Source organism: Nanorana parkeri, unplaced genomic scaffold (genome assembly GCF_000935625.1).
Source record: "Nanorana parkeri isolate BGI_ZX_2015 unplaced genomic scaffold, ASM93562v1 scaffold3, whole genome shotgun sequence".
Classification (NCBI taxonomy): Eukaryota; Metazoa; Chordata; class Amphibia; order Anura; family Dicroglossidae; genus Nanorana; species Nanorana parkeri.
Genome location: NW_017306271.1, coordinates 4,508,566 through 4,519,198, shown reverse-complemented (window position 1 = coordinate 4,519,198; position 10,633 = coordinate 4,508,566). Strand labels below are relative to the sequence as shown.

The following is a 10,633-nucleotide window of genomic DNA, read 5'->3' as shown; positions in this document are numbered from 1 at the left end:
TGTCCACAGCCTTTTGGCCATATAGGTTATAAAACCTAATATAACTAAATAATTCTCACAGCCAACAGTAATTAAAAGGAAGTTTCAAAAAAGACTTCAGGCTTCTAGTGAGCAGGGTGCCAGGAGTTACAGACAACCCAGATAAAAGTGCATCTAAACCCAAAATCAAAAATCTTACATATTTCAGCTTACCAGTCTTTAGCGCATTTGTTTCCCTTTTAAGGCTTCTTTTACTTTATTTTCACCTGGTGATCCTGCCAGCAACACATTCCTGTTCTACCGTGTCAATGCTCATTTTCTGTACAGCATCTATGAATGAGCACCATTGCCACCATAGGCTGCTCTCCTGATTTTCACTATATAAACCTTACCCCTCTCCTCATCTACATTACATAGCAAGGAGGGGTTGTATGAGATTTAAGTACAGTGCTCAGTACATTACAAGGACTATGGATTTCTATCAAGATCAACAGGTATTTTTCTGTACTTGCAGAACTTAGACTCATCTTAAAAAAATATAACTAAAAGCAGACACCAAATCTAAGACATGGTAAGCTGCAATATATTACACTTTTGTTTTTGGGTTTAGGTATACTTTAAGGTAAATTAGGTGAACATTCTTATTTTATCAACAGTTACTATTGTCTGAAATTGCTTTTGAGAGTCAATAGCCTAGAGATAAAATGTATGAAATATCTAGGTTACTTAATTCAATCACCTACAGTTAAGGCAAACATTAAAAAACAGTTTTGTATTTTGAGAACCAGTTTTGTGTTTGAAAACTGCTGATCCTTAAAGGGTCTATCACCCAAAAGGCTACAACTTATTGTGCTGTGCAACAGTCTGTTCCACTCTTCACATATACAATTTTGCATGGTCCAGAAAAAATTGACCTCTCTTAAAGACATAAATAAAATAATCTACGCACAAAATATTTACATGCCAAATTTACCAAGCCATTGGTACATCAATTGGAGTGCTATATTGTATGCACACATAATAAGTGTCTCTATTGTCCCTAGAAACCAGTTTCTAGTTTTTTTTTTTTGTAGTGTAAGAAGACACACATTAAGTGTGTAGTGGAAATTGTTGCAAGCTGCCGTGGGCTAAGCTGACACTTTCATCTTAGATTTGTTTTATACATGGGAACCAAAGTATGTAGTACAGCACATCAACAGAGCTGATACCCAAGGTTAAGGTGCTTTAACCTGAGATTCATGGGCTTAAAAGAACATTTTCCTTATAAAAAAATAAAAACCTGCCCCCTGGCAACTGGGGGTGCTTTCTTCTTGAACTGTGTTTGAGTATTACAATGGCTTTCTTAAGCAACATGATCAGGTAACTTGGCTATAGAAGGTAAATTAATTCTGTCCATATGATTTAATAAATATATACAGACAAAAAAACACTGTTCACAACTAGATGCATCTTCCATCATTAGAAAAATCTAACTAGTCTTGGTTCATGTTTCCAGTAGTTCAAATAGCAGGAATCATGCAATTTACAAATACTACAGTATTACGGCAGGACTTTAGTTGTGCGATTTAGAGACAACTTGATACCTTATAAGTCACATTCACAAAAGTCAATCTAAAGCTGGCCATAGACATTGAACAGTGGACCGATTTTCATCTTCCTTTTCACCAACTTTTACTCAGAAATGCAGTTATATCTGTACCTTCAGCACACGTATCCAGAGCCAGAGACTGCTATCTCAGGAGGACTATTTCCATCAGAAAAGGTCAACCCAGCCAACACCTGTTTTCCCAGAGATCAATTGGTTCAGCTTGGCTGCTGAGATGTGAAAAACATAGCATTCATCCCCGGATTCACCCTGAATGGACATAACTTATTAATATGGCAAGCTATCATGTTAAAATGTGGCCCACCCTACTACATTGGGGCACACATGGTCAAATGATTCTGAGTGCTATATTGAATGTACCATAGATAGGGCTAACCATTTTGGGCAAGTCTCTGACAGACCTTGGACATCGGGTGCTCTGGCCTCCAGGTTGGTATGAGGATAATAACACTATGCTGGAAAAGGAAATAACTGCTGCAAAACCCAGTGAGAAAACCAATGTCCTTTATATTCTGTAATGCCATAGAACAAGAAGGATGTTATCTTCAGTGAAAGCCGCATATCAAAACCTCAGTAGTTCCATACATTATCTATATAGGAAAGCTTAGCCCTAACCCTTCCCACACCTTCCAACTGGCCAGTGAGGCCATTCATCACATTAATGGACCCACCAGGATGCTGGGAGAGGACAGGGTGAAGACAATTGTTATAGGAAAAGTTGGGATTTGTGTGTAACATTAGCTGTCTATACAACTTAATCTACTGATCCATTTGTTATGTAGTTTTTACTGAAGAAAACCTAACCAAAGCCTTTGAGATCACTAAACCCAACCAAGTAACACTTTTACGTTTTTCAACGCAATTACGTCACACCTAACCTCCTAGGAGGTGCTCACCATCATACAGGAATATTTTACAGTCTGCTGGGAAAAGCATCCTGTGAGGCCTGATTCTTCACCCTCCTATGCAAACAACCACACATGGCCATCATATGAAAGTCCCTGCAATCCTCGATCTCGCTTTAGGATTGTCAGATATCCCTCCGTCTTTCATAACACCACAGGATCTGCCTGTCTATGGCTTACTTCATAAAAAGAAATGTAGTAGGGGCTCAACTACATAGGAATTCTGCTAGGGGCAACATTGCAGAGAGCTGAGACACATGTAAGTCACCAACCACTGATTGGGGAACAGTGTTTTATAGTGTGCCTTTTGCCCCTGCACAGTAAAATCGGCATGCTTACATCTCCTTCACATTTTTGAGGAAAGCAAACACAGGGAATTCAACTTAAAGGTTCACAGTTTGCAATATATAAAACCAAAAAATACCTTCAGCATACGCACACTACAAGGAAGTTATATCTACACTGTAAGGTGTTATGGACTGTGCCTGTTTATCCTAAGAACTGGTTGCAGCAAGCTTCTTCCTTGTCTCCTTCATGGGTGTCCAGAGCTGGAATGGAGTTTGGTTTGGATTGAAGGACGTTATAATACCCGGTATTTCCCCTGATAGTAACACACTCCCAACCTCCCTGAAAAAAAACACATAATATGGTATCATCAAAAAGCACTAGTTATTCATACCACCTGTGATAAGACACAAACACAAATTTATGTTTTAATGTTTGAAACTGAATTCATTTTTTTTCATAAATGTTGCACACATAATAAAATGGTGCTACAACCTCCACCAGCAACTTCTATATAGGCAACAGGAAGTCCTTCATCTTGTTGTGCGGTTCATACAGCTTTGGCAGATTTAACTGCATCCTCATAAGACATTACTACATGGCTCCTGGTTTGGAGAAAATCAATACTCTATATAGTACAGGAGGTACATGAAAAGTATACTCCTCTGTGTTACTGCAGCAGCTCCAAATGAATACCAAAATGTTTTCATTTACACTTTTGAAAAACAACAGAGTCAAAGTGAAAATGAACTTTGTGGTGCATGGGTCAGGTAGCGCTTGACCTTGTCCATGGTGGGTAGGTCTGTGGCAGCTCAACTCGAAGAGGTATTTTCAAATAGGGCCCTTCAAGCATTTGAAGAGGAGCTAGGTAAGGAACATCTTGGAAACTCCAAACAGTTGGAGAACAGTATTCACTTTTTTGGTGTAGGACATAAAAACACAGCCAACATATGGGGCACCTACTTTAAGGCTTTGGTAGTGCTAGATCTGTTGGTCGTGGGACCAAACACTACCAAAGCCCGGAGAAAGGGCACATTAAAATATTAATATAGTTTACGCATACTGTAAAAGGGCTTTAAAATAATCCCTCAGTAACTTCTGTTGTTATAGGCCCTGTGGAGAACTAATCTTCAAAATTCACAACAAAGCCACAGAAATCTCAGCTATTTTCCAAGGAGAGTAGAGTCTTGGCAGCCTGCCAGCCCTCTAATGTAGGCAAACAGCAGGTGTTTCAATGCTGTTAGGGCTGGTTCACACCAGCAGGACATCAAAAGCATGCAGCTGATGTCTGCTAGGTGGCAGCAGTGTGTACTTGTGCCTTGCATTGTAACAATGCAAGTTACTATTTACTTTTTCCTAAAATTGTATTGGCAATGTACACAGTGTACACTCCAATCAGTTTTTTTGCACCGTATCACAGTGCCATTCAGTGGACTGTGGAAAAAAGCAGCATATCTGTATTTTTCCATATCACACCAATGTTGTGCTGTGAAAAGGGCACATAGAAAACAATTGTTTTCCGTGTGCTCTTGCAGTGACTGGCGTTAATCCAATGCGGAAAAACTCCAGTCACAGCAACTGAGACTTTAGAGTCTTTGTCGCGATCTTTATAAATCTTGGAGAATAAGTTACTTCATACTACATGCAGCTAGAGAGGTCAGTGAGGGCTCGTTTTAAAGCTCATATACTGCTTGTTAACCACTCGTGTCCATGTGGCTTTTTCTACAATAATCCCAAAAGCATTTTTTCCATTTCGGAGATATCTCGTTTGCACACATTATGTGTTTTAGCATTTGTAGAGTAAACTAACATATTATATATTGTCATTTTTGGGACAGGCAGGGCCTTAATTTGGTATTAGATTTGTACAACTATATTTTTAGGGTTTTTTGGAAAGAAATTGTAAAAAATAAAAAAATAAAGCATTTTCCTGTAATTTTTTCTAACGCAACACAATTATGTAATCTGTGCACCCCCAAAATATAACCATCAAAGTTAGCCTGTTAAAATCATATCACATAAAAGTTGGCCTGTTAAAATCATATCACATAAGTGTGATTTTTCCGTAACATAGCGGAAGAATAAAAGTGCAGAATGCGTTTTACTTTAGAAGAGTTTTCATTTCCTTTTGACACTACTTTGCGATGCATGCAGGGTAAAAAAAAAAAAGTCTGAGCAAACTGTTAACACAACATAAAGAAAAGATTGGGGGCGGGGGAGGATAGGGCTTGTGGAGGACACAAATTTGCACAACAGCCTCTTAGTCACAGGTTTGCAATCACTAAAAATCGATATCCTGTGTGAACAGGCTTTATAAAGAACTAAATTTATGAATGTATGGGAGATAGGGACCTTAGATTGTAAGCTCCTTAAAGGCAGGAGCTAATGTGAATGTGCACCATGTAAAGCGCTGTGTAAATTGACGGCACTATATAAATACCTTTAATTAAAAAAATACTACAAACAGTAGGGTCATGTAAAGGAAGATAATGTAGAATGAGCTAATAATACTCACCCCAATCCCATAGTCCCAGGAATGCCCTTTAAGTGCCATAGGTTGAACCCCTAAGCGATGGCAGACAGTTCCACAGCTCAGACTATGGCTTCCTTGCACTTTGTCTGCAATCACCCAAATCTAAAAAGAAAGGCAAAAAATAAATATATAACGATTCATTTGCAAAAACAGCTGAGCAAGCACTATAGATGCAGCACATTGCTTACCTTTAACTGGCTCTTGGAGCACTACACAATTTTTTTCACTGACTCCAACATTGGGACACCATTCCTTCTACTGACACCAATGTTGGGAAACTTTTCCTTCTACTGACATCAATGAGGGGGCACTGTTCCTCCCACTGACACTAATGATGGGGACATATGACACCAACAATGGGGCATTGATTCCCCTACTCACACCAACTATAGGGCACTATTTCTTCTACTGACACCAGTGACATGGCACTATTTCTCCCACTGACACCGATGATGGGGCACTATAGCTTCTACTTTTACTAGGTATGTGACACTATTCCTCCCACTGACACCGATGATGTGGCACTATTCCTCCCACTAACACTGATGATGTGGCACTATTCCTCCCACTGACACCGATGATGTGGCACTATTCCTCCCACTAACACCGATGATGTGGCACTATTCCTCCCACTGACACCGATGATGGGGCACTATTCCTCCCACTGACACCGATGATGTGGCACTATTCCTCCCACTAACACCGATGATGTGGCACTTTTCCTCCCACTGACACCGATGATGGGGCACTATTCCTTCCACTGACACTGATGATGGGGCACTATTCCTTCTACCGTCAGCAGTGACAGTACTCCAACAATGGAGCCTTGACAGACAATGGAGAATGATTTCTCCCACTGATACCAACAATGGAGCAATATTGCCCGCACTAACACCAACGATCTAACTATCCACCACTTTCTCAAACAATTCATCCCCACACAGCTACCAGCTCTTCAATCACTTAGCCCAACCTTTTAGATTGTAAGCCCTCATGGGCAGGGCCCTCCTTACCATCTTGTCTTGATTTCTATTGTAACTGTATTGTATTCCTTAAATAGTAAAGCACTGCGCAAACTGTTGATGCTTTATAAATCCTGTATAATAATAATGTATTTATGAAGCCCAGGAAGTAAGGACCCTATTGCTATAAAGAAGATGTTTATTTCTGTTACAGATTGAGACCTGTTCAGTTAAGACACATAGGAAGGCCAACACAACGTTCGTATATTTTCTTTTCATAAAATGGGCTGAAAATCTCGGCTTATACTCGAGTATATACGGTAAACACATTTCATGTATACACCTGTTGGGACCATGAGAACCCATAAACTGTAAGAAAATCTGTTTATAAAAGAGTTGCAAAGTGATTTAGGCTTGTAATATCAGGTCACCTCTTTTCTTGCAGACTTTATATTCTCCAATTAAAATATTGTTAAACAGAATTCGTGAATTTTTTACAAATGTTTCAAATAAAATTGGTGAGCAAAACCCAGAAACCTGAATAAAACTATCAATAGTTTGCAAAGGAAGAAGACTTCTAATCCAGTTAATATTAATATACAGGATATTGTAACGCTGAAACATTCGGGTGAAGCAAATCAGATCACAAAGTCAGTAGTAAAATGTATATTATGATGCCAGACGATGTAAGGCTGCTCAGTGTAGCTATCTCAATTCCAGATTATAGACATGTTTTAAACGCATTCAAATTGTGTCATAGTGTGGCAGCAGTACAGATTGGTTTCTGTAAGGAAGGAATTAGAATTGGCACATTTTATTGGGTAATCAATGAGTTTGGATCATATCTGGTTAATTGCTTAGTAAATAAGGAATGTTCACCAAGCAGTTTCCTCTGTGGCTTGCACAAAGTGATCTTTTCTTGATTTCCTATATCCGGGTACACACAACTTTTCCTTATATAACATATCCTTTTCTGTGGGTAGCACCAGAATGGCTTACCTACTATATTCTTAATAATGGATACAGTAATAAAGGACATAATGGATGATGTAGAGCAGGGGTGCCCACAATTTGTGTGATAAGATCTACTTTTCAAATGATGAGCTCAATAAAATCTACTAATAAAAAAAACACCTGTATTCGCAAACCAAACACATTAAAATGCTTACTGGTAAATGCTTATGGGAAATAGACACAAAGAACTGAGATTAGTATTGTGACTGCAGAGCTGTATGTTAGCGAGCCAGAGGAGAAACACAACTCAGTCAGGTAAGGGTAAGCATCATTAATCAGTATACATGTGTGTGCATGCCTTGCTTAAGAATGTAAATTGCCAGTAGTAACTACCTGCTTCCAGGTTCTTCTGGCTTCTCAGGCGCGCTGGTATGTCCGCTGCTGCAGGCAGGGAAGGGCGGCCAAATATGTCCGACGCTTGCGGCGCTGAGGGCCGGGCCAAATGTATTTTATGCTGTAGGTGGGGAGGGGCAGTCACATTGTGCCCAACACTGCAGGCTGAGAGGAGCGGGCCAAATTTGTCGGGCACTGCGGGCAAGGAGGGATGGCCCAATTTTATTGGACGCTGCAGGCTGAAAGGGGCAGATGCAACTGTCCATGTTTAAGGACATCTTACGGCAGTTGGACCATGCCTACACTTCCTTCAGTCCTCTAATGCCTTTTGTGGCCTTCCATCTACATTTCTACACTGGTGCTCTAGAGTCTTTTTAGGATGTGGTCATCCTTCTCATGCCCACCAAGGCCAGAGGTATAACAGTACATAACGGCTCACCATTCCACAGACAATTGGCACTGTGTAAAAGATCTCTCCAATTATGACATATAAGATAATATTTATACAACACTTGCCTGATCCAGGGGGCCAACAGATACTTTGCGGATGTTGGTAGACACATGCTCCCAGGTGGATCCCTGAGGGTAGCTTGGAGTGGTTCCTTGCCGAAACCACAAATTTCCTGGCAGATAAGGAAAAGATATTGTTAGTGAAAAACATTACTCTCTTTGTTGATAGCTACAATGGAAAATAGTGAAAAAAATCATAGTTATTTGGTAAATGGGCCTTCAGCTGAAATTGCGTTAAAGATACAGGTGACAGAAAGATCTGGAACATTTTTATTGCTGTTCATGGAAGCAATGAAAATAAAAACTCAGAACATGTTTAGATGAATGCAGCCAAGTAACCTATCCCGGAGCTGCAGAGAAATGCTTTCACATTAAGCAAGATGTTATTTTTAGACAACAGTTTGAATTTAATTTAAGGGTTTTGGAGTTTCCAAAACTGTACAGTGGATGTGCAGTGAATGTGACATCCCAAAACATTCACTGTTGCTGAATATTAGTTCTGTATTAATAAAACATATTCACCAGGGAGATTTACTTGCAGTAAATATTTGGTGAATGTCACATTTACTTCATGAAAAATATGCAGCTCTACACCTATTAGAAGTAAAGAAAGAAAAAACCACATGCGCCTTTGATAAAAATCACCCACACAATCATTTATAGGGTATGCCTTAACCATTTCATGACTGAGGTTTATTAAGAATTTCCCCCACACCTGCTACTTGAATAGAACCCCAGATGTATTGAACAGGTTTCTTTTGTGCTTGGCACATGCGCATTACAATTTTTCCAAAACAAAAATCACATTCACAGTTTGGATTTCATTAAGTAGCACACTTCATGTCCTAGGGTGATAACGCTCCCCTGCTGTACCTGTGGAGCAGCAGCATTGTCACCCTAGACCGTTTGCTCCTGATTTGGACTACAGACCACCTCCCCCCTCTATGCAGTCAATAGGTCATAAAGGTGAACTGGGCAGGGCTGATAACAGTGGTTGAAATTTCATTACAGTACAGGCAGAACGCACAGGAGCTCACTGGGTTTCTGGAAAGATCAACAGGTTTTTTTTTTTGCACTAATTGATCAGATACAGTATAAACAAAAAAGACTTTGAAGTGTACTGTATCTTTAACAGATTAACAGAAAGCAAATACGAGAAGTTCATTTGTGGGGTTCACATACAGGGTTTAAACACAGGTGAAAGGAGGAAAACACAGCACATACAATAGTACATATATTACAAATAGAAAATAAAGGTGAGATGGATCTGATTCAGATAAACCCTTGCTATAAGCATTGACAGATTACAGAAAAAACAAGATAACTCCGGGGTAAAGGCTATCCATATATAAGTACAAACTCCTTGTAATAGGTGACTAAGGGCCAGATTACCGCCAGCTGTTCATTTCAGTTTCTAGAAGTGATTACTACCTCTGTACAGTCTTCTAAACAGGTTGAGAAGATTCTATTTTAAACTGCTCTTTTCCACTGTCTCTATCAGCAGGTTCCCAGTTATGTAAGGAAGTATTTATAGTCAGAAGGGGAACTTCAAGAACCTTTTCTGATACAGTGCAGAACATTAACAGGTGTTTTAGGCAGGACGTACCTATGAAGGACAGGGCACGGCACTTACCGTTTTCATCCACCACAAGTACAGATGTTTGTCCCACAGAGACCTGCTGTAGCTTCTGCTTCTGGGGAGAAGGAATGTGGTACCAGCAATCCCCTAGACACAAACAAGGAACATGAGATATACAAAGCATTCAAACACAGTTTTATATTATAGTCTGTTACTTAAGCTAGCCATATGCAGTAGCCTGAGTGAAAAAAAATCAACGTAGATGGACGAGTCTCCTGCTATTGTATTCTGACAGCAGAAGGGGTGACGCTGTCAGAATGTCAAAACAGTGGCTGCAATTCTATGCCTGGCTACTTCGATTTTATGATCAAAGGATATTGGTGGGCGGGAGGCTGTCTACAGGGCCACCCATGGAGATTCGCTCAGTGTACAGCCAGCTTTACAGAGCATTACAGTTAGTCAACTTTTTTTATATAATATGGGGGGGGGGCGAAAAAAAATGTTCTGCCCAGGGCGCCCATAACTCTGGTTACGCCACTGCTTCTGTTGGCTCATACATGCTACACAGAACTGGCAGGAGGAACCACAGCAAGAGGCAACGGAAACAGGTATTTAATATGCCAGTATACAGTATCTCTTTTTACAGGCTGGGTTTATTTTAATTTGGACCCCATGGTGACAGGGTCACTTTATAGTCAATGTTTAAACTAAGCAGAGAAGAAATTGCATACTCTGGTCTCCTGCTGCCAACGCTGCTGATCTCTGCAGTAGTGAAGGGCAAGCACCCACTGAAGATCCTGAAGAATCCAACGCTTCTAGGACCGTATAATTCCTGGCCACCCGCTGTGTAATGTGATTCCTCCCACCAGCACTTACATCACTTCAGGACATAGTAGTGATGTAGGAGCCAGCGGAGCGAACCACTGA

General features: G+C 40.1%; 1 protein-coding gene across 1 annotated transcript in view; it reads right to left on the bottom strand.

Moving 5' to 3' along the window:
* Window positions 1-2,979: 2,979 nt before the first annotated feature.
* TECPR1 (tectonin beta-propeller repeat containing 1) overlaps window positions 2,980-10,633 on the bottom strand; it is a 55,519-nt gene continuing 47,865 nt past the window's right edge. Inside the window, exons 21-24 of the mRNA XM_018565221.1 lie at window positions 9,761-9,853; window positions 8,134-8,240; window positions 5,291-5,410; window positions 2,980-3,117 (exon numbers count right to left, since the gene is read on the bottom strand). Of these exons, the coding sequence (XP_018420723.1) occupies window positions 2,980-3,117; window positions 5,291-5,410; window positions 8,134-8,240; window positions 9,761-9,853 (458 nt within the window). The remainder of the gene's footprint in view (window positions 3,118-5,290; window positions 5,411-8,133; window positions 8,241-9,760; window positions 9,854-10,633) is intronic.